The 25,245-nt window shown below is 33.4% G+C and overlaps 4 protein-coding genes across 4 annotated transcripts; all 4 read left to right on the top strand.

Moving 5' to 3' along the window:
• Window positions 1-678: 678 nt before the first annotated feature.
• On the top strand, window positions 679-1,808 carry LOC118050450 (protein PHOSPHATE-INDUCED 1). Its single transcript, XM_035060793.2, has one exon. It carries the CDS (start codon window positions 735-737, stop codon window positions 1,692-1,694), a length of 960 nt encoding a protein of 319 aa, XP_034916684.1. The 5' UTR covers window positions 679-734; the 3' UTR covers window positions 1,695-1,808.
• Window positions 1,809-4,311: 2,503 nt separating this feature from the next.
• Window positions 4,312-5,664, top strand: LOC118050455 (protein EXORDIUM-like 2). The gene has a single exon (XM_035060799.2). The coding sequence runs from the start codon at window positions 4,574-4,576 to the stop codon at window positions 5,489-5,491; it is 918 nt and encodes a 305-aa protein (XP_034916690.1). The 5' UTR covers window positions 4,312-4,573; the 3' UTR covers window positions 5,492-5,664.
• A 759-nt stretch (window positions 5,665-6,423) lies between these two features.
• LOC118050472 (uncharacterized) lies at window positions 6,424-10,974 on the top strand. Its single transcript, XM_035060824.2, has 3 exons — window positions 6,424-6,483; window positions 7,288-8,600; window positions 10,725-10,974. Exons 1-3 carry the CDS (start codon window positions 6,424-6,426, stop codon window positions 10,729-10,731), a joined length of 1,380 nt encoding a protein of 459 aa, XP_034916715.1. The 3' UTR covers window positions 10,732-10,974.
• A 6,341-nt stretch (window positions 10,975-17,315) lies between these two features.
• LOC118050453 (F-box protein FBW2) lies at window positions 17,316-21,619 on the top strand. Its single transcript, XM_035060796.2, has 2 exons — window positions 17,316-18,532; window positions 20,977-21,619. The coding sequence occupies exons 1-2, from the start codon at window positions 18,259-18,261 to the stop codon at window positions 21,483-21,485; spliced, it is 783 nt and encodes a 260-aa protein (XP_034916687.1). The 5' UTR covers window positions 17,316-18,258; the 3' UTR covers window positions 21,486-21,619.
• The last annotated feature ends 3,626 nt before the right edge of the window (window positions 21,620-25,245 follow it).

Raw genomic sequence — 25,245 nt, 5'->3', positions numbered from 1 at the left:
GGGTTAATTTTTTTTTTTAAATCAAAACGATATCTTTTTAATAAAAAAAAATCAACGGGTTTGCAGACAGATCTTAACTAGATCAGCCGAGTCACACTGGGTTTTTTTTTTCAACTCGGTTTAGTTATTGCCCTGGGTCGACCAGGTCTTGAGTAGATCCACCCAACCAGGTTGAGTTTCAAACTATAAGATACACACTCCTAATTTTTTTTAATTTTATATTTGTTTGTCTCTACATACATATTACTGATTTAAATATATCAAGAGAGTTATTTTTTAGGCGATTAGAACAACCACTAGTCAAAACTAATTAACAGGAGAATAGAAGAGCTTTCAACACGGTGAGAAATTTAAAATTTAAAATTACAAAGACACAAGGTGGTTTTTTTTGCCATCCCCCGAGTCCCTGACCACGTGGCACTAACTTTTTGTCACTTTTCTCTCTCTGAGCCGCGTGGTCCCTGGTCCTCTTAGCTGGCCAAGCACTGTAATATTAACAATAGATGCAGTTGAGAACGAGAGTAGCCGCGCGCGCATTAGGTTAGCAATGAAAAAACGCGCTATTTACCTGTCATGTCACCACTGGCCACTTTCAATTCTCAACCCGCTCTCCGCGTAGCTTCCCTCCCCAGGATTTCAACTCTTCCCTGAGACTATATATACCCAATCTCCTCCTCCGTTTCTCTCCACTCACAAAATCCTCTCTTCCATCACTACCGATCATCAGATCAATCATGGCCTCCTTTCTTTCTTCACATTCTCTTCTTCAACTTGCTCTGTTAATCTCTATTATAGAATTCAGCTCAGCAGCAAGGACCTTCTCCGTGTCAGATCAAAGCCAGGATCCCTTGTTATTTCAATACCACAATGGCCCTCTTCTCACCGGTGAAGTTTCTATCAACTTGATCTGGTATGGCAACTTTAAGCCATCTCAGCGTGCCATTGTCTCAGATTTTATTGCCTCTGTCTCTTCTAGAAGACCCACAACAGCCCAACCCTCTGTGGCCACGTGGTGGAAAGCCACTGAGAAATATTACAACCTTGTCAAGACGAAGAAAACCTCTCCTCCTCTCCTCTCCGTAGGAGCACAGATTTTAGACGAGAGCTATTCGTTGGGGAAATCGCTCTCCAGCAAGCAAATCGTGCAGCTAGCATCGAAGGGTGGTCAAAAGGGTGCAATCAATGTTGTTTTGACATCATCCGATGTTGCTGTTGAAGGGTTTTGCTCTAGTAAATGTGGCACTCATGGGTCCTCTTCGAGTGCTAAAACAATCAACGGTAAGAGATCTAAATTTGCTTACATTTGGGTCGGTAACTCTGAGACTCAATGCCCCGGCCAATGTGCGTGGCCATTCCACCAGCCAATCTATGGACCACAGAACCCTCCATTGGTTGCACCCAACAATGATGTGGGTCTTGATGGTATGGTGATCAATCTGGCTAGTCTTTTGGCTGGGACTGCAACAAACCCCTTTGAAAATGGCTATTTCCAGGGCCCGAAGGAGGCTCCTCTTGAGGCCGCGTCTGCCTGTCCTGGGGTCTATGGTAAGGGTGCGTATCCTGGTTATGCTGGGGATTTGTTAGGGGACTCTGCAACTGGTGCTAGCTATAATGCTCATGGTGTTAATGGAAGGAAATACGTGCTTCCAGCTTTATTTGACCCTTCAACTTCAACTTGTTCCACTTTAATTTGAAAAGGGATTGTATCGCATTAGTGTGTATGAGAGTACCGTAGAGCTGTAGGAGAGATTATTCTTTGATTTAATCATTCTTTCATTCAATTATAAAATGAAATCAAAATTTAAGCATGTTTGAATTAATGTTGCCTCTTGAATATGATGATTCAATTCAGATTCGTAATCATGAAATTAATATTCATTTCTTCTTGTTTATTGTTCTGTATCATCAATAATTAACAAACATAAATTGCATTTTTCATTCATAATCACTGTTGCACATTGTTTGTCAAACCATAAAATGACGTCGTTAGACATAACGGTATTTTTTACCATTTCATTGTAAATGATTAATTTTTTTTTTCATGTTCATGTATTTCATTAAATTTAATAATTTTTTTTATATATTATATTTTAATTATATAATAAATATATATCATCACAAAACTGAGCACCAATCTAAAATTAAATTTTTTTTTTGAGACATTGATAATCCTATAGAAAATAAATAAAGTAAATTACGTAGTTATAAACTCCAATATGATTATAATTTGTTTTTTTTTCAAAAAAAATTTTATTTAACTATATGATAATAAAAATAAATGACCAAAAAATCAAATACTAACTCAATATTATGATGTTGAAAAAAATAATAAAAAATGATAAAAAAAGTTAAACTCGCTAGATTTGCGAACCATGTCAATCAGCCACACTTGTGAACATATTCATGAGTTTTATAAAGTTTAATAATATTGCTTTTCTCTTAAACTATTTTTTTAAATACAAGAAAAAAAAGATGATAAAAAAGTCAAATTCAATAAAAAAATAATAAAAAAAAAGACACCCCAACAAACCAATTTTGGCTTTGTAATATGTTTTTTAAACAAAAAAGAAGGGGATTGAAAGGTAAATATAGATTAAGATATTTAATATCATAATATGAGTCATTTACTTGGTTGTATTTAATAAATTTTTTATAATAAAATCAATTTAAAATAAAAATCTACACACATAAGATTTATTGAATAAGATAAAAAGAAAAAAAAAACATATTATGCAAGACTATATATATTTAAAAATATTATAAAAATAAACATTTTTTTATTTCTAAAAATAAATTTAATATATATAAATTATAAAAATTATTAATTAATGTGACAACCTTAAGTAATAAATTATTATTCAAATAGATATTTAATAGCCGGTTAAAAAATGTATTTGTGACGTGTGTTTGGATGAAGACTTTGTTTCTAGTCCAATACTACTAGGCAATGCTTACTATTATATTTTTGTTTGAATAGAAAAGTAATTTAGAGTATTACACTCGTGTGCGGTTCAAATTGGGGTAGATATTTTTTAAATTGTTTTAATGTATTAATATTAAAAATAAATTTTAAAAAATAAAAAAAATATTATTTTAATATTTTTATAAATGAATAGCATTTTAAAAAATAACTATTGCCACATTTCTAAGCAGTAAAAAAAAGTTACGATATATATATATATTTTTATTAATATAAATGTTTAAACTAATTTATATGTATCTCAACTAATTTTATAAGTTATAAAGTTAATATTTATATAAATTTTTAGTGGTTTTGAAAGAACTCAAATTTATATTTATTAATAGATAAATCTAAAATCTGACCAGTAAATCTAAGCTATGATAATTAATTACTGTGTATTCTTTTAGCTAGCGAGCTATTCCGCATCAAAATGCTAGGTAATTTTACTAATCCATGAGACAGTCAAAGAAGCATTTAGCCAATAATTTACCGAACATGAACTTACTGTTTCTAGACTATTTGACCTTGAGATGGCAATAAAAGGGACTGCAGAGCCGTGTTGGCATCTTAAGTGAGCTAGCGTCGCTCTTTTGACTACCCTTCCCCTTTTCACGCAATCCTCCCCCCTACTTAATTATATCCAGCTAGCATCTGTCGACTGTCGCCTCCTGGTTTTGTTTTGCCTTTTTCCACTTAACTGGTTTCGGCTTTGCTTGAATTAAAAATAACAACATTGCTGGCTACATTATTATTATTATTATTTTAATTAAAACTATGTACTGGTATTAGTTTGCATTCACCTGATGTGTCAATGCCTATCCCATAACGCTAGGCTCCCCCTCGCGTATTGTAAAAAATACATTAAGAGAGAAATAAGTTTAGTTTATGTATCAATTCCTCTCATTTAGTATAGCAAGTAATATGAATTAGTTTTTTTATTTACTTTTTTCATTATTTTAGAAATGAAATTTCATTTTAAATACAATTCCTGACATTTAAAATGGTTTTAGATATTTGATTTATTAAAATTTCTTAATTAAATTCAATACAAAAATTCTTAAAAAGGTTGTTAATAATCTTAAATTACCACAAATTATCAGTTATAAAAAAAAAACTACAGAAAACTCTAGAAAATAAGGTTTTAATTTTTAAAAAAAATATTTAAAATAAATTAAAATATATTAAAATAATATTTTTTTATATTTTAAAAATATTAATTTAAAACTAAAACAAATTAATTAATTTGTTTTTTAAAATGATCCGACCAATTAAAAAAAACACACACGCTCTAATAGAAAGTAGCCAGACATTGCTTCCTCAGCATTAACTACTTGATCAGATAAAGACTCAAAAGTCAGCTCCTTCCCAGGTCCCTGCCTCCCCTTAATGGCTACACTTATACCATTAGCCAAGTCCCGAGCGGTTCTGCTGCGTCTTCTACACCCAACAAGTCAATCCCACGCGTCACCATTAAATTAGATTTATGCTCCTTCCTCTTCCAGCTGTATCGCCCATCCCACCTTCCTCACCCCATCAATATAAATCCCTTTTGCACCCCATCTCTCTCTTCACTCCAAGGCATTCCCTTACCAAAATTAAGCAGAATACTCCATGGCTTCCATCTCCCATCTCATTGTTTTCACTTCACTGCTCGCACTCTTCTCTTCACTTGTTCCTGCCATAGCCACAGCAAGAAAGCTTGCTGCTTTAGTTCAAGAACAGCCTCTTGTCCTCAAGTACCACAACGGCCCGCTTCTCGAAGGCAACATCACTGTAAACATCGTCTGGTATGGCAAGTTCTCACCAGCCCAGCGCTCCATAATTGTTGACTTTCTCCACTCTCTTAATTCCATGAAGACCCCGGCACCTTCGGTCTCAACGTGGTGGCAAACTACTGGGAGTTACAGGGGAGGTCCACGCACTGTAGTCGTAGACAAACAAGTCCTTGAAGAGAAATACTCTCTTGGAAAGTTGCTAAAGACCCCACAGATTGTTACCTTAGCGTCAGAAGCTGGCCCCGGAAAGAATTCAATCAACCTTGTACTTACCTCTGCTGACGTGGCGATCGGTGGGTTTTCCATGAGCAAGTGTGGGACCCATGGGTCTGGCCAGGACAAGGTGGGTAAATTTGCCTATGCGTGGGTCGGTAACTCCGCGACTCAGTGTCCAGGTCAATGTGCGTGGCCTTTCCACCAGCCAATTTACGGGCCACAAGGTCCACCGCTGGTTGCTCCTAACGGTGACGTAGGAATTGACGGCATGATCCTTAATTTGGCCACGGTTTTAGCGGGAACAGTAACGAATCCGTTTGATAACGGGTATTTCCAAGGGCCAGCCAACGCACCTCTAGAGGCTGTGAGCGCGTGCACTGGTATTTTTGGTAAGGGGGCTTACCCGGGATATCCAGGGGAGGTTTTGGTGGACAAAACGACGGGAGCTAGCTATAATGCTTTCGGTATCAATGGGCGCAAGTACTTGCTCCCAGCAATGTGGGATCCAACAACGTCCACCTGTAAAACCCTCGTTTGAGCAGAATTTTGAGGAGCAATTTTAACAAGTTTGTATTTATATATATAGTACATATGGAGTGGTGATTAAAAGAGAGCAGTAAATAGTTGCTTATAGGTTTGAAGGTTCTCTTTTACTTTATAATTATGTTTGAAGATTATTTTATCTCTTAATAAAATGTTTTTTTTTTGTGATTTTATGACCAAATCCAAATGCCCATTATGAACAAGATTGAAAGTTGATTGACTAGAAATCTAGAAATAATTACAATGACTAAATTGAAAGTTGTAAGAATAGGGTTGAAAAGGAATCTAAGGTTTTCTGGACTGCTTTAAAGTATTCTGTGCCTTTATGAACAAGATTTGAATTCATAATGTTTCAAGATGATAAACCTAGTTTACCTTATAGTTTACCTTATAAGTTTGATAGTTCAACTTGTGATTTGGTTGACTTTAAAAAATTCTTCAAAACATGTTTTAATCTTTTTTTTTTTTTAAATAATATTGATATGAAACAACCTATGTTAACATGTATAATTTGTGATTCAAAAGTTTAATTAAGTTAATAACTTTGAATCTAATCCTTTTTTTACCTAGAAAACACACACAAACACTTATTTATGTTTTTTAGATAGCATTTGATTACTATTCTAAGATAAAAGAAATATAGACGATGAAGACAAGAGGAGATTGTCTCCTTGTACTTACTGTTTTGAGAGTATAAAAATTTATTTTAAAAATAAATTTATTTAATCTTTTCAACAAAAACATAATTTTATCATTATTATATTCATTTGTTTTGTCCCAGGACATTAACCAAAATGCAACTTGGAAGCAATAATAGTGCTGGATTTCCTTTAAGAGTGCATTTGTCTACGCGGCAGCATTCATGTTTTTAAAAAACACATTGATATAATTGTTTGGTTACGATTTATCAAAACAAAAATCAAAAACATGGGTCCCACCATTAATTTGCAGCAGGACCCTGATTTGCAGCAGGGTCCCACCATTTTGGTAAAGTTCAACCACATGTTGAACTTGCAAAAAGTAGTATTTTATTGCGCAAGTTCAACCTGTGGTTGAACTTTCAAAAGATGAGTTACATGGAAATTTACCAAAAAGCATCATATTCTCTTATTGTTTGGTAAATTGTTTTGTTACCAACCTCGACAACAATATACGAGTGCTCTCTTTAAACTCAACCTAATCTTGAACTATTCTTGCCTTCACTACTTTTAGTGTTGATTAAAGAATTCAATAGACAAATTAGTTGTCATGTAATTTTGATAAAAGAATATATGGTAAGGAAAAAAATATTAATACTATGCATAATGGGGCCTTATCAACATAAAAATTAGAAACAATATATGAATATATATATATATATATTTTTTTTTTTCCTTGATGTAGATTTTTTGTTTTGCGAATGAATTACGTGATGAGATTGTTGCAAGTTTAAGACACAATTATAAAATATTATTCTAATATGTTTATATCTATTTGTAAAAATTTATAGGTTGTAATGTTACTTTTATTTAACTATGCATTAATATTATGAATGAAGTCCTTTTAGATAATTATACCATAACATAAAATTAAACCGTAATTTATAACTAAATATATTAAATAATTTTTTGTTCAACCTCAATTTCAACTATAATTTTAATCAAATATATATTTTTTCAAACTAACTTTAATTAAAAATATTTTTTTCAAATGAAAACATAACTGTCACCGTAATACTAAAAACACTTTAAGTGGCAATATGTGAACGCACTAGACATCAAGTTCAGGGTAGGCCCAATTATGTAAGCCTAGCAACTCACATTTCCATTCTCCGCACAAGTCAAGAAGCCTCCAGTTGAATTGCTTTCAGCAACCCCCGCACCGCAGTCCATACTCCCTCCTCAACTCCTCTTCACCAAAGAACCACCAAAATGGAAGAACCCCAAGAGCACAACCACAATCACAATCACAATCACAATCACAACCACAAACCACAACCACCAGGACCCACCGAAATCCTCCACAGCTCCACTATCACCTACCTGCGTTAAGTGCGGAGGCCCATGCTCATTCCCTCCACCACCCACACAATCCCAATGGTCCGAGATCTCCCCTCCCCCAGTCTACCGCCCTATCCGTTCTCCGGCAATAAATCTCCCACCAAATACAAATTCTCAAGCCATAATCCTCGCTCCAGTCCCGCAATCCCAAAAAGTCCCCACCATTTCCCTTCCTCACACCTTCCAATCTCCCTCCAAAAAAATCCAATCCCCTGATGACATTCGTAAATTCATCAACTCCAATTCCTCTAAAAACTTCCTCGGCTTCGTCGTCGCTCTCTCAGAATCCATACGCGCCCACAAAATCTCCGATTCCTGTCATGAATCCACTACTCTGAAAAAAATTGTGTCCGTTATCGAAGGCCTTGTTCATTGGATCGAAGAAATACCTCCGGTTCAACAATCTTCTCGATACGGTAACATCTCTTACCGTACCTGGCATAACCGTTTGGTAGAAAATAGTGAGAATTTAATGCTTCAATTTTTACCTGATAATTTAAAGTCTTCAATGGTCGAGGTTGTTCCTTATTTTACTGATAGTTTTGGTAATTCCAGCCGGATTGATTACGGTACAGGACATGAAACTAATTTCGCCGCATGGCTTTATTGTTTGGCAAGAATGGGGATTATAGAGGAAGTTGATTATCAAGCTGTAGTTTCTAGGGTTTTTGTTAAGTATATTGAATTAATGAGGAAACTGCAATCAGTTTATAATCTAGAGCCTGCGGGGTCGCACGGTGTTTGGGGGTTGGATGATTATCATTTCTTGCCGTTTATATTTGGATCATCACAGTTGATTGATCATAAGTATATGAAGCCTAAGTCTATTCACAATGAGGATATTTTGGAGAACTTTTCAAATGAGTATATGTATCTTTCGTGCATTCTGTTGATTAAGAAGGTTAAGAAAGGTTTGTTTGCTGAGCACTCGCCTTTGTTGGATGATATCAGTGGAGTGCCTAACTGGAACAAGGTGAATAGTGGGTTGCTTAAGATGTATAGAGCAGAAGTCTTGGAGAAAGTGCCTATCATGCAGCATTTTCTGTTTGGGTCGCTTATACAGTGGTATGTTTTTTTTTCCTCGTCCATGACTAATTAATGCATTGGTTATTTCATTCTAATTTGGTTTTGCTAAATTTATTAGTGGAAATGAAAATAGACATTGAGATGAAAAATAGATAGAACACAATGCAGATTTTAGCATGGCACATGAGCTGAGTTTATAGTTGGCTATCTTTTATGCATGGTGGTTGTTTATCAGGTTGCAGCGGCAGGATTGATAGCTCTATCTTTAATATATAGTTTTTCTTTTCATAGATTACTAGTTGTTGTACTTGCAATTAGTTGTCTGTAGCCTTTTCATTACACTTCCAATTCTTATTCTCCATGATTTTACATGTTGTACAAAGTGTTACTTTTCTTAACAGAATATTTGTGTATTAGTATAGAGGAGGATGATTGCTTCAACTTGGGTTTTCTTTCATGTGATATTGGTTTGAATAAGATGCTTGCATGAAGTCTCACTGTCCATATCCAATTAAACCATCCAGCTCACTTGTCTTAAAGAGCAAGCAGCACTTGCCTCTGCTGTAGTTCAATTTTCAAGCACACAGATCTCCAGCTGGAAGCATTTTGTCTTGCCTCATGTTTGCTTCTTCAAGAACTTTTGATATGTTTCTCAAGTACAGAAGGTCTTCTTTGTTATCGTCAGATTTTTCCTTCCATCTTTCATTCAACTTTTCCAGGGCAAGCTATTAGGAAACAACTGCTTGCATGCTGTGTCTAGGTTTAGGAGTTACATTGAAAATTCATGTTATATTTTGAATTCTGGCTTTTCATTGAAATGTTGCCATTTCATGCAAGGAAAATAATGTTTATGAATATAAGATTTTGATGGGCGTACACCTTCGAATGAAGATGCATTTGAAGTCATCAATTTTAAACATGACTTGAGTCTAACAAGTTTTCATACAATTGTCTTTATGTCTGAACCAAGGATCTCTTAAATACTATGTGCTGGCTTTAATTTGGCTTATTATTAAGTTTCTTGCATTTGATTGCCATTGGGTTGTTTTGGTGTTTTCCTCTTTGAATGTCTTTAGACTTTAGACTTTCTCCTAGTATATAGATTCCACTTCACTTCTTGATTGTAAGAACTTGCGTGGAGGATACTTATGCTCCATTGGTCTGATTTCAGCAGCCTCATTGCGGGGCATTAAAGACCCCAGTGTTTGGCTGATATCTCTGTGCTTGCCATGGAAGATTTTACAAACCTAGCACTGATTCAATGCAAGGCATGGACATTAGTTGCTTCATGTCTAACATTCTCCTTTTCATTCAAGATGGTGTCCAATACACCCCCCCCCCCTCCAAATTGATGCCTTTAAAAGCACATATTTCATTTTTCTTCATTCAACGCCAAGGTCGAGTTTATCAATATATCAAGCTGGCAATCACTTATCCTTGCACGATGCAGCTCAATGAATATTGCACCAAGTAAAACTGATTTGTAGTGTAACACAAGGCAGAGTATGTGTCATCCGTCTGAAAGTTGCTGCCATTAGTTGACATTAGTAGGTTAGTACATTAAGAATCAAATACATCATTGATTGGGATTTTGATTTGTCTGGTGACCACTTTTATTCTTTGATAATTTAGTTGGTTGGTCTAAGCATGCTGAGTCTGGTAAGATGAGACTATGTACAACTTTTTTCCATTCATTGCCAGGTTCATCTTGGAGTCTCATTTTTTTTCTTACGGTTACCTTAAATTGATTTCATAGAGATATATTATTTTATTCTTGGAGATTGCTTGCATCATTTACATGCACCTAGAACAAACACTTTGGATTCAATTGTATTAATTAGGTTGCTCATTATGGTACCAATGTTACTCAAAACTTGGAATCAGAATCGATTGGAGTTTTGTTATTTGGAACGACTGTTTCCTTTATGATTAAAAGAGTTATTGTTTTTGTTTTATTTTATTTTGGTCATTGCACTGCCAATTGTGACTTGGAAAGCATTCTCTAGTCTTTAATTGTCTCACTCAATTGGGAAATTTTGAATGCCTGTAGCTGGCTTATGATCTGCGTAATTGTAGCTTATTCTTTCAAAAGAAAGCTCAATATTGATTTATATATTTTCATTTTAAATCTAGTGATTAGTTCTTTTTTCTTTTCTCTTTCAGGGAGTAGTGCGTTTTATCAAGCTCTATAAGAACATATGCTACGGAACCAAGAGGGTGATTTTTCCACCGGGTTTTACCATGAGTTTAACAGAGTGGAAATGTGCTCCTACTGTGAATTCATTGAGCTATCTGTGTTTTATTTTATCTTCCTATTATTTTCTTAAACTGACCGTGCACATGCAGTATCGGATAATGATCTATCCGTTTGTTTTACGACTTATTTGACGGTGGTTTAATAATTGTCTGTCAAGTGGCTGAGGGATGAAAGAAGCTCTTATGAATGTAGAACAAATGGCATGCAAGGCGTAGGGAGTGTTTGTTTCATGGAAAATATTTTTTTGAAAACTAATTTCTAAACTTTTTTATGGTTGTATAATTTTAGGAAATTTGGTGATGGTTTGTAATCAAAGAAAAATTTTAAAGCATTTTCAAATGATATTTTTTTCCTTCTCTCAGAAAATAATTTGGAGACTAAGTTATTTTTAAAATCAAAATTTGTTAAACTAGATTTAGGGTTTTATTTTGTATTTTTATATTGGTTCTTTTTAGCACTAATTAAGTTGATTGAGGGAAAATTTTAAATATAAATATAATTTAAAAATAAAAAGTGGCTAGTGTGGTGTGTCAATCATGTCATTGCGTTTAGGCGGAGTTCTATACCGCGTACAATGTTTGAAATGGCCTTTCTTGATACGGTTAAAATTAACTTAGCGCACCTTCTCTACTGGTAATTATGATTTTTTTTTTTCTCTAGTTGATTTTTACATTTGGTTATATAATTTTATTTTTTTTAATTTATATAATTTGATTATTATTTATTTTATTGAAAATAATTTTTATATATATATTTTTATATATCTTGCTAACTTTTTTATCTAGTAAATTTAGTATTTAATCTTTTTAATAAACTTGAAAAATATTAATATGTGATTTTTCAATTTATTTTTGTAATATAGTTAAATATTAAAAAGTGTTTTTTAACTTCCTAATAAACAATTTTACTTTCATAAAATCAATTTCTAAAATCAAACTATTTTGTGGCAAAAAAAAAATAAAAGATTTTTGCGCCATTATTTGATGGGACTAATGTTTTTGTCATGATGGGGTGTTATACAAATGTTAATTTTGAAATTTCAGAGCTTTCATATGAAATGTTTAAAAGGGCAACGGTTTTTAAGTGGTCATAATTTATTCTAAATTATAAATCAAGTTAAAAAGTGTGGAAAAACATTGTTATCCATAATTATTAGCATTCCGAATTAGTAATTCATAATATATATTTTGCATTTTGACATTTTTTTTTCTTTGTTTATTGATTTTTTTTTTAATTTAGTTCTTATATGATGTGTTTATGAAGATTTAGAGTAGATAATTTATTTTAATTTGTCTTTATATGGTTATTGCAGTATCAAAAAAATTATAGCATCATGTTGATATCAGAAAAATATCATAGCATCGCATTATGGTCTATTTAAAAAATATAATTAGTTAAATAAAAAATAATTTTGAATAAAACTAAGTTATTAAACTTTGTGGAGTCAATAATCTGGTTTGCTAGTTTAGCGAGATAACCTTGGCTTGCCCCTGTTTGCGAGTTTAATAGGATTTTTTTTTTTCTAATTGAACTTGATTATGTAATCATCTATTTTTTTTTTATCATATAGTTAAAAAAACAATTTTGATAAAAAAAAACATGTTATTAAATTTTAGAAAGTCCATGGCTTTGTTAACGATTATGGCGCGTCATAACCCATTTTTGAATTTCAAAAATAAATATATTAATAAAAAATCAAAAGAAAAATAATTTGAAAATTGGATCAAGACAACACAAATTGAAGGTTCATGGATTAATAAGGAGGAAATTATAAATTTGAAAGTCAATTTGGCCAAAAATTAAAAGAATTGGTACATTTAGGGACTTAATTAAACTTTGAATTAGTTTAATCAATGAAATCAGAGGCATAATTAAAGAAATATTAAAGTTTAGGGTCAATTTGGGTCAAAATTACAAGAAATTAAAGTTCAAAGACCGAAGTGAATAGGCGGTGGTACTATAGGGGGGTTAATTGATTTTTCCAGAGGTAATTTTGAAAAAAATAAAAATTAAGAAAGTCAATTAAAGACATAATTGATTAAATTTGAAAACAAGGACTATTTTGTAAACAACGCTGAAATCTAGGGGTCCATTTGCCCAATAGAGAAATATTTTTTTAAAAAGAAGATTTTCAGGAATAAGGGTCCAATTACTAAATGTTAAAACTTCAGGGGGAATTAAAGATAGCCATGTCAGTCGAGAAAATAATACCGTTTCTAAATCCACTATTCATCCCCTTCTTCCTCATCCTAGGGAAGATTGACTCAATAAAAAACTGCACAAAATCTGATTAAAATCATGGATTAGATTCATCTTCTACCAAACCTACTAGTTGCCTCAGTACCTCAGCCTACCTCAGGTAGGATGTTTAAGAGGTGATCATATTTTTTTTTTTGCGTAGCCAGTTCAATACCATAAAGTCTATGCTGACCAGTTAGGGTTCTTAGTGACCATAATACTAGGTGATAACTCCTTACACTAGACCTTTCCCTATCTAAGAACAAGATATCAGATATAAGTTCATTTTCCATATAAATTTTTAAAAGCCGTTGCGATGTGGGGTTTAAAAATGAGTTTAACTTTTATATATATAAATTCATTTTTTATCAATTTCATCCTATGATTTTAGACTGGTTGAGAATTGAGTTTCATGATTTATTTCTTTTTATTTTCCATGAGGTTAACAACGTCTTAAAAAAAAGTCTCAGTATTGGTTTGATGTTCGATTTTATGATTGTTTATTTTTGTTATCATATAGTTAAATAAATAATAGTTTAGAAAAAAAAAAAAAACAAGTTATCAGTCCTAATGTAGTCCATTACTCAGTTTTGTACAAGTACATAGTTAGTCACATGATCATCATGTGTGATTCATTTATTTGGATCTTGTATTTGACTTCGTTTCCATCTTGAAGAGCTATTTATATGAGAGTTCGTTGTAAAATTTAATAGTTTTATTGATGAAAATTTTTGACATTAAACGTTTTTAGCAGTGAGACAATGAAGTAATGATTGATCCTCTCAAATTAATCAATGAGACATAGAATTTCTAGCAAGTAAATGGGTCATAATTGGCACCATAAAGATTGAGTTGTGTAAAATTAAAAATATTATGGAAAAAAACTTACTAAGGCCAACTCGAATTGGCTAGAAGAGGACTCAAATTAAAAAAAGCAAGACCTCACCAATCAAGTAACAAATAGATTGAGAAGAAATAAGAGCCTATATTTCAAATAAGATAAAGATGCATACATATCATCTAACTTCAAAATATTGAACAATGTGTTTTGCAAAATTTCATAAGAGAAATCCTTCTAAAAATTAAAAACACTTCTGAAAATTTTTAACTTTTTAGAAATTTTTGTATTTTTTCTCTAGGCAGGTCACCAATGAGAATTAGACTAACCTGAAAGAAAATCTTTATATCTTTCATCAATGGGTAAGTCACTTATTATAATGAGACCAAGGTTGTAAAACTTTCATATTTTTCACCAATGGATAGGTTGCCTGAAACAATTAGACCATTTTAAAAAAAAAATTTGGATTCTTCATTGACAAGTTAGGTCGCATTTTAAATGACTAATTTTTTAGATTTCACTCTTTCTCGAGAAAGGTCATCTATCAATTTACAACTTTCAAAGTTTTCAAGATTTTTGAAAGAAGTAAAAGTTCTTTTCCATGTCTATCTTTCTTTATAAATTTACTATGCCAAGCTAAAAAAAAATAAAATTCTCCAAAGTTTTTTATATCATAAATATTATAAAGAGAGGAAAACTATCATAACCCATTTTTTAAATTAAAAAAAACATTAATACAAAATAAAATAAAAAAATAATTTGAAAATTAGGTCAAGACAACGCAAATTGAAGGTTTGGGGACTAATAAGGAGGAAATTATAAATTTGGAAGTCAATTTGGCCAAAAATGAAAGAATTGATATGATTAGGGACTTAATCAAACTTTGAATTAGTTTAATCAATGAAATCAAAGGCTTAATTAAAGAAATATCAAAGTTTATTGTTAATTTGGGTCAAAATTGCAAGAAATTAAAGTCCAAAGACCAAAGTAAATAGGCGGTTATACTATAGGGGGTTAATTTATTTTTCCAGGGGTAATTTAAAAAAAATAAAAATTAAGGAGTCAATTAAGGACTGAATTAGTTAAATTTGAAACCAGAGATTATTTTGTAAGTAGTGCTAAAATCCAGATGTCCAATTGCAATTGATCCAGTGGTGATTTTTTTTTTTAAAAAAAAGATTTTCATGAATAAAGGTCTAATTGCTAAACGGTAGAACTTTAAGGGGAAAATTAAAGATAGCCATTTCAGTCGAGAAAACGATGTTGTTTCTAAATCCACTATGCATCCTATTCTTCCTCATCTTAGGGAAGATCGACTAAGTTAAAAACTAAACAAAATCTTATCCAAATCATGGATCATATTCATCTCCTACCAAACCTGCTAGCTGCCTCAGTACCTCAGTCTATCTCATATAGAACGTTTAAGAGGTGATCATATCTTTCTTTTCACGTAACCAGTCTTGTATCATATAGTCTTTGTTAGCTAGTAAGGGTTTCTAATGACCATAAACTAGGCGGCGATTCCTTACACTAGATCTTTCCTAATTTAAGAATAATATGTTAGATATCTGTTCATTTTTCATATAAATTTTTAAAGGCGCTATGATGTGGGGTTCGACAACGAGTTTAACTTTTTTTTTCTTGTTTTTATATATATATTTTTTTCAATTTCATCCTTTGATATTAGACTGGTTGAGAATTGAGTTTCATGATTTATTTCTTTTTATTTTCTATGAGGTTAACATCATCTTAAAAAAAGTCTCAGTATCGGTTTAATGCTTGATTTTACGATTGTTTATTTTTGTTATCATATAGTTAAATAAATAATAGTTTAGAAAAAAAGAAAACAAGTTATGAATCCTAATGGAGTCCATTACCTGATTTGCGGATTTGACGTATTGACCCGGGTTATCCAATTCATGAGTTTGAAAAATTAATATGAGTTGACAATAAGTTTTTTTTTAATAAAAAAATTGGACTTTGTAATTTTTGTGCTTTTCTTTTTTATCAGGTTATCTCAATCTCATGATTTGGATTGCTGGTTTAAGAGGATAACCTGGGTTGACTTGAACTTGATTATCGGGCTACAAGTTTATCATGCGAACTTGAGTTGAGTCGAACTGATTTTTTGAGGTCATATTTTTTTATCTAATTTCATCGTGCTATATTTAATGGGCAGAAAATTGAGCTACATTGTTTATCCCCTCTTGAAAAAAAATTCCCAAGTTATCATGATATTTTTTTTTATCAATCTATTGTTGTCTATATTTTTTTATCAATTTATTTTTTAATGGTCTAATTAAATAAACTCAACTTATTTGATAAATTCAAATCTATAACCTGAATCCCATATTTATCTTTGTTTTTTAAATTGTGTTTGCAACACTGAACAATAAGTTCTTATAAAATAATTCAAGCGCACAACATAGTGCCGGTTAATTAGTGAGTTTTTCTATCCTATTTTGATTTATCAATTATCATGTTGAAGTTGGAAATTTCATCAATCATATAAAAATAGAAAATATTTTGCATATATAATAAAACATAAGTTTATTTATAGAAATAAAAAAATAAAAAAATTATTTTAACCAAGTATTTATGCAAGCACCCTACTAATGTAATTGTTTTTTTAAGATAAAAATTTATATAATTGTTTTTGTTTTAGATGTAAATTTTAATTGGTGGGCCTTTATTGATCATTGATATTACCTTAACATTTCTTCATCAGATTTTAAATCCCCAATACTATATGTAGTCTGAGTTTTTTTTTTTTTGTAATAATACGTGGTCTGGGTTCTCGAGAGTAAATTATTTTTTTTTTTTTAGTTTTGCCAAATGAATTAAATAACTATTTTGATCAATGTTAACACCTAATTTAATATATTATATTTTTATTTTTTTTCTTATAAATCTTTTAATATTATTAAACGAGTTTTCGAAACTCCAGTACTAATTAATTTATTTCATCAAATTTAAAAGACCAATTTATACTTTACCCGAGGTTTGAAGCACTGGAAAAAAATAAAACTAGGAAGTCTTTTGTCCCCTTTACCACTTTCGTTCCCAAAAGGTAAAACACGTACACTTTTTGTATTTATTTTAGAGTTCTCAGACGTATCCCTGTCTAACCACAAGCTTTTTTCTTTAACTCCTTGTTTTTAATACTCTTGCTGCTGCTAGCATTGATGCTGTTCTAGATACGTGGGTATATGGTTCTATAATTCTGTAGCCCTCTCTCTCCGTCTCTCTTGTTCTTTATCGTCTTCCCCATCCTCCCCGCGTTTCTGGCGGATAAACCGGTGAAGTTTTTTTTCTCCCCCTTTGTTTTGCAGAATCTCAATCCCGAAGAAAGCAAGAAGGAAAGAAAGAAAGAGAAGCAAAGCTTTAAAGGAAAAGCAAAGCTGGCTTCTTCGAGGTGTGTAAAAAACACGGGTTTGATTTGCCATTATTTTTGTTCTTTCTGTCTCGTTTACAAGAAAATGAAACTCTGCTTTCCTTGTTTAAATCTGTTGCTTATCTGCAATGTCAAAAACGGAGTTAACTATTATCTAGTAGCCTCTCTCCTGTGTTTTCACAAACCGAAAAGAGTTTTAGCTCGAACCTCATCATCTATCATGTATTTGAAGTTGATTCAGCAGACACTGTAATATGCAAGCAGTTACTTGGATTTCTCAATTGATGCATGCATTACTATGTGGATGCGGTCTCTTGCATTTCTGTCTTGTGGGTATGGTTATTTCCCTGTTCGATGATATTTCCAAGCAGTTTCTTTTTGTGGGTTTATCTGGATGGATCTGTGAAGGTTCTGCGAAATTTTTTTTTTTTGGATTTTTTTTGAAGATTAGTTTTTAAGTAATTTGTCATGTTTAACCCAGATTTTGGACTTTCAAAGTAGCTTTTACTTCCAATCTCTTCATTTTGGTTAGTCCTTTATTTTCTTTCTCACTGTTTTGGCAATTTATTTCGTCCCTCTTTTCTCTTCTCTTATCTTTTTACTTGCATGCACTCTATATTTTATTATTCTATTTCTGTAATTGTCAATTTCGTGTTCATCTCAATTGACACCTCATATAAAGATTGCGCCTTTCATTATTTTTAGGGAAAAGCAGTTATTAAGCATAGATCTTCAACTTCTTCTCGTAGTATATATCGATTCCTTAAATTCTGTACACTTGTCATGCAACTTCTCTTAAAACTCATGAAGATGAACCCTTTTCCATTTAAAATTCCTGAATGAGATTGCGATGACTTTTTCATGCTTAAAGACATGGCCTAATTGTTGATTTCTTTGCCCATTTCTCATATTTCTTTATGTGGAGACAGATTAGTCTAACTGTTGGTTTGATTATATTGAGTCAAGTTACATGGAAGATGGAGATGAGTATCGTCATTGGGATGAATTGATACCAGATGCCCTTGGGCTAATTTTCAGCAATCTTTCTCTCCAAGAGATACTAACCGTGGTCCCAAGGGTTTGCAAATCATGGAGCAGAACAGGGCCATATTGCTGGCAAGAGATCAACATTGAGGAATGGACTACCAGGTGCCATCCTGATCATCTTGATCGCATGCTTCAAATGTTGATTACAAGAAGCTGTGGATCCCTCCGCAAACTCTGTGTCTTTGCCTGCCTTAACCATAATTGTTGGGAATTTTGACTGATAATGTTCTGATAGTTGTTCATTGAGGGCTTAACACACTGGAACATAATATTTAACGTTGTTCGGCAAATCACCTAAACCACGGGAGAGTTTCATATTATTAGAAATAGAAAAAGGATACAATGCAAATACATGGAGGAGGATGATTACATCCACTTTGCTCAACTCCTATCTCTCATTATTGTACTTGCAGCTGCTGCAATGGCAGCAATGCTGCTACCATTGCAGTCGTTCTCTCTTCTCTTTCCTTTCACTCACTCACACTCTCTCTAAGCGCTTTCCAAATAATGCCTTTATTTATAGGCAACAATAGCAGACAAGAGGCCATAAAACATGACATTAATGGTGGACAAAAGCCATGAAACATGACACTAATGGTGGCACAACATTAGCTTTTACTAAGCATAGTGGTGGGGTCTTGCCACAAAATGACAATTTCCTAACAATCACCCTTTTTGCTATTTATGTGGGCAATTGTCCTTTTGCTTCTTCAGCATAAGCTTGGATCCTGCAACTTTTCCAGGCTTACCATTCTAAGAGCACCTTCGACCAAGTTTACAGGTACTTGCCAAACCTTTCAATCGTCAAAGTCACCAAAGCACATCCTTGCTCACACTAAAGGATCATTTCAACCAGATGGTCTCTCACATCACATTTGAAGAGTGTTAATACTTGTCTCTGAGACACAACATTCCCCTTTGAGCGTATCAACCATGCTCGGTCCGGAATGATTTTTCAAGCCTCACACCAAGGCTTACAATATCCCCTTAAACGAAAATTTCTATTTCCAAGTGTGACAATCATTATTTGAGTATTTCAATGTGATCATGAGCTCACCATTCTTCCAAGAGTCTACTCATCCAGGAGTTGCACCTGCCCTCTGTTCCATCCTAAGAACCACACCTTACTTCTTCGTGAGTCTTTCGCTCTTAGTCCTAAGAGTCCAGGTAGCTCTCCACCTTTAATCATGGGGGCAACTCATTAAAGGTTGACCTATATCTGTCTTCATACTCTTAGTATTACAATGCCATCACCAAGCTCACCACCTTGACAAGAGTTAACTTGTTCTCAGAACCTGCGCATGCCGTTTGCTCATTCCTAGCAGTCGCGTCTTAATGCTCCACAAGTCATCCACTTATAGTTCAAGGCAAATGTCTTCTAACTCATTGATCTTTAGCATGAGAGCAATATTCATGAAAGTCAATCCAACATTTGTCTTCACTCATTATAGCCACTTCATTGGCTATACACTTGTCCACTCATATTTAGCCATCACATTGGCTTTGAGGTGTTTTGAACTTGGGCTTTTATCATGACCCTCATACCTTCTATCTGAGGTGTCTTCGCTCGTGGTTATAGGGGGGGTCGCATCCTCCATCGAGAATGACTCTAGTGGCTCTAAGATTATTTACCATTATGTGGAGTATAGGAGAGATCACTGCCACTAATCACATAAAAAGAGAGAGTTGCGATATACTCATCGCAATCCTCCATCTCAATTTTTATGTTTGGAGCTTTTATGCCTTTCTACTTGATAGCTCCACCTACACCAACTTTCTTTTGGTGTCTTCGCCTTTCATAGGCGGGTCACCTTTTATCACAGGCGTTTGCACTCATGATTGTTAGGAAATTGTCATTTTGTGGCAAGACCCCACCACTATGCTTAGTGAAAGTTAATGTTGTGTCACCATTAATGCCATATCTCTTGGCTTTTGTCAACCATTAATGCCATGATTTATGACCTCTTGTCTTCTATTGTTGCCTATAAATAAGGACATTATTTGGAGAGCATGCAAAGAGAGTGTGAAGTGAAGAGAAGAGAAGAAGAGAGAAAGAGGAGTGGCTGCTAAGGGCAACAACCCTACTACCTTGTGCAACAATGTGTGAGCAATGAGAGTTGAGGTGGAAGTGATCCTTCTCCGCCATGTGTGTTGTAACCTTTCTCTCTATCTATCTCTTATAATATTGACTTCTCCTATGGATGTAGATGATTTGCCAAATCACGTTAAATATTGTGTGCCAGTGTGCTAAGCCTCTAATGAACAACTATAAGAACATCACCGGTTGGAATCCTCAACAACAACTTTCTCATTCCTTGCAGACTGGTAAGCTGAACTAGACATTTTTATGACATCCATTTCAAATATCGAACTTGTTACAATGACGTGCTTGCCATTGACTAGTTTATACTAGATATTCAAAGTTTCAATGGTTGGTCGGAGTCTTTTATCTTGCATTTAGAATGTACCAATGATGTTAGGAATACTTATCTTATGCTGATGCTTCATTTCTCATCTGTATGCTCAGAACTGCCGGTGGTATGCCCCAATTGTAGAGATAATGTGCTTTCAATCACTTTGAGCCAGATTAGTCTCAGTTGCTTTCAATGCTGATGTTCTTACTTGAGATGCTTTACAACACGAATCTTAATTTCATTTCTTGTTTTTGCAAATGCTGCTTCCCTTCAGACATTACGGATTCCAAGAAGTGATATTAGTGATTCGATAGTTGAACAGATAGCTGGAAGGCTTTCTACTATCACTTTCTTGGATGTGAGCTACTGTACTAAAATTAGCGGATGTGCTTTAGAGGCAATTGAAAAGCACTGCAAATTGCTTTTGGGGCTGTGCCGGAACATGCACCCATTAGATACAGAAGGCATGGAAACCCAAGATGACGAGGCTTATGCCATTGCCACCACGAGGCAGTTTATGGATTTGAGAGGATGCTGGAATGTGAATCTTGATGATAAATTCGTTAAGGAGAGCTTTGCAAAATTGACAGTATTGAGGCCTTTTGCAATGGAGGACTTTTATGTGATAAATGACTGGGAAGAATATTCCGATGATTACGACGATGATGGACGGCTGGGAAGAATCTTCTATGAAGGAGAAGATGCTGAACTGTACGGCTGGTGCCCATCTCCATAAGTTCAATTTCCTCTCTTGTCAAATTGTTCACTTTTCCTGTCTGTAGCACTGAATGCATCTACCTTGGACACTGTACGTGCATGCTGTATGGATACAAATGTTTCCATAGGAATGAAGTTGAATGCTTTATGTCACTCCCTTATTTTCTGAATTTTGATACGAGGAAAAGCGCCATGTATTGTGATGGTATTTGCTGACGCGGGAAGCTGGGGAGAGATGGTCTCTCAATCTAATTAAAGCAAACTTTGAGAACTAGAAACCAGTTGCCAAATATGAGTGTGGGCCCGCGGAGTTTTATTTGGATGCAAGCGTGAAGTAAAAACAAAAAAAAACACGATTGGGGGTATATACTCCGACTGATTTTTTTTTTTTGAATAAAACAAAAGATTATGATAGTAAATCGATTAAAAGGATCATGAGAATATGTTAAAAAAAACACTTCTTGAAATTATGAAGGGGATAAAGAAATGAGGAAAACATGAAAAAGAAAAGAAAAATAAAAAAACCGACAAGAGGTGATCTAAGTGAATAAATAAAAAAATTAACAACCAGCAAAGAGGCTAATCAAACTTTACAACTAACACATTATAAGATACCTTTATAAAATATAAATTGAAAAAGACTACAAAGCTTAATATAAAAATAACTTAGAGTCATTCTAGGTAATAAGACTAGGATAAATAAATAGAACTGAAACTAAATAAAATTACGAAACACAACATTAAATAACTTCAACCTTGAACGATGAAATTGAAAAAAAAAAAATAATTCCCAATTAATCTAATGTTGAAGGATAAAATAAAATACAAAAAATTAATTTAACCTAGGTTATTTCAAAATCACTGATGAAAATGAAAAAATAAACTTAGACGAACCTCTTAAACTTGTGTAACTCAGACTCGGGCTTAATAAAGAAACTTGATTCCCTATCAATTTAACATGGAAAACCAGCAACCCGACATATGAGATTGAAATAATATAATAGAAATATGAAATAAAAAATTAATTGTAAAAAGGTCTAAGTCAACTCAGGCTAACCATTCAAACCCATGACTTGGGTCATGACTCCATAATTATTCCATAGAAGGAAAACATAAAAAAAATAAATCATAAAACCCAATTCTCAATTAACAAAATCATGAACAAAATACCTAAGACACTAGAAGTCCTTTTTGTTTTTTCTGAACTTGTGATCTATTAGTAAAAACTGTTGATGACAGTTGTTGTTACTCATTTTTTGAGCCATACGTGCTAATGGAGATGGTGTATATCCCCTTTAAATTGAAGGCAAGAGTTTAATTCAGGGTTCCTGGGAGATTGACAAAAACAAGCAGCACCTACTGAATTCGTCACTACCTGTTCCTCATGTATAAGGAAGGTTGTTGGTCATATACTTAACAATGACTGAAACATCAATAGGATGTGTGCTTGGACAACATGATGAAATCTAAAGGAAGGAAAGGGCCATTTATTACATAAGCAAGAAGTTCACAAAATGTGAGTTTAGGTATATTGTGATTAAGAAGCTGTGTTGTGCATTAGCATGGGTTGCAAAGAGATTACGTCAATATATGTTGTATCATACTACGTGGTTAATTTCCAAAATTAGATCCGTTAAGGTACATCCGTGAAAAGTTATATCTATCAAGCTGAATTGCAAGATGACAAGTTCTGCTAACCGAGTACGACATAGTATATATGACAAGGAAAGTTGTGAAAGGAAGTGTTATCGCTGATCACCTAGTTGACAATGCTAGTGAAGATTTTCCAAGTGAAAGGGAAATGGCAAACCAAGAAAGAGAAGTTGAGGCCTTACCAAGAATACTTGTCTAAACTAGACGGGGAATTTGAGGAAATAGGGTTTACCCATCTAGGAAGGGAAATAAACCAGTTTGATGACGCTTTGGCCACACTAACTTCTATGGCTAGAATAGACTTTGGGCACAAGGTGCAACTGATACACATTGATATTAGGAATAGCCCAGCTCATTGTTGCTTAGTCAAAATCGATGGAAACCCTTGGTACTACAATATCAAGAACTTTGTACAAAAATAGGCATATCCCATGAGGGCATCTAAAATAGATAAGAAGACCTTGAGAAGAAAGAGGTAGGGTTGGAAAACACACTACCTAAAGTGGTTGAGGGCTCTAAGGCGCACTAAAAAAGAGGTAGGGTTAGAAAACACACTACCTAAGGTGTTAGAGGGCTCTAAGGCGCACTAAAAAAGAGGCATGGTTAGAAAACACAATACCTGAGAAATAATAGCTCAAAAGCACATTTAAAAGAGAGATATGGCTATAAAGCACACTATTTGAATAATGAGGGCTCAACAGCCGGCTCAAAAAGAGGTGACGATGAGACACCGATATGTCAAGGATGAATGCATCATGATCAATATGCATGCATACTTACCTGAGAAACATAGGTCCCCTTTTCTTTATGGAGTTTCATCTTCTCAAAAGTCTGAGTCTCTGATAGTAAGCTTTGATGGCTCTTTCCACTCTTGCTTACTCAAGTTATATCTTATGATATTGACCTCTAGGAGGGATAAACATACTTGTTTTTCCACCAACCTTTATTTGAAGGATTGCCGGTTATGCACTATATCTCATGTTTTCTTAGAAGAGGAACCATGGAGCCAATCCTATGTGGATTGCCCCCCAGTTTGATCATGCCTCCAAGTGTTCAATTTGGGTTTCCTTTGGGGATGAGGCTATGTGGAAGAAGATTTGGTTATTTATAAGGAGTTGTTTTTATGAAGAATTTTTGGAATTTCAAAGCTATTCCAAAGAATCATTTTGATGTTTGTTCAAAACAAACTTGTTCTGAAAAATTCAAGCGATTCTTATAGACAAGTTTGCATGAGTGTTGAAAAAATTTTGTTTTGCTTTTTGGTGAAGTGAAATGATGTTTGATTGGTCAAAAGGGTTCAAGCTTCAATATGAGGGTTTCAAAGAACCAGTTTTTGAAGCATTCATTTTGCTTGCATGAATAATGACTTGTTTCATATGGGAAAGCAAAGTCTGCCTATCCATATTAATTGCCTTTGATCAGAAAGGGCTTGATTGGGTACGTAACGTAGGCTTTGGTTCTTGGCTATGAAGGAAAAGGATATTTATAGGCTCAAAACGTGTTTAAGGGATTTCAAGACTAAGGATCACTAGTGCTTGTTACTACCCAATTTTTGACCCATGTTTTGATATATTTTCAAAAAATCCAAAAATAGAGAAAAACAATGAAAATCCAGAAACAATATGTTTTTTAATATATTCTCGTCATTTTAGCATTTTCAACGTCACCTAGAAAAGAATTTAAATTTTTAAGGGTCTTTCGAACGCGTTCGACTTTTCACGCGTCATATTTCTTATACAAAATCTCTATATCAAGATAACTCATGCTTCACAGAACTGGTCCCTGCATTGTTATGGATTTTTGAAAGGCTATTTTGTAATTTTAGAATTGTTTAATGTAATTGTTTTTTTTTAATGTAATATTTGTTTAGTTGTGAGTTTTTGTATTTTGTAAATGTGGAAGCAAAAAAAAAAAGAAAAGAAAAAAGAAAAAGAAAAGAAAAGAAACAAAAATATAGTAAAAGTGAATATATGTGTTTGTAATTGTTTTATTTTGATATATATATTTTATGTTAAAATTGCAAGGATTAAAGAAGAATTTAATATTTTGATTGGATCACGGTCAAGAATTATTAACTTATACGTAAGTTGTATTTCTAATATCCAATGAAAAGACAAAATTTTAAA

The sequence above is a fragment of the Populus alba genome, chromosome 5, assembly GCF_005239225.2.
Source record: "Populus alba chromosome 5, ASM523922v2, whole genome shotgun sequence".
Classification (NCBI taxonomy): Eukaryota; Viridiplantae; Streptophyta; class Magnoliopsida; order Malpighiales; family Salicaceae; genus Populus; species Populus alba.
This window is presented reverse-complemented; position numbering and strand designations above follow the sequence as displayed.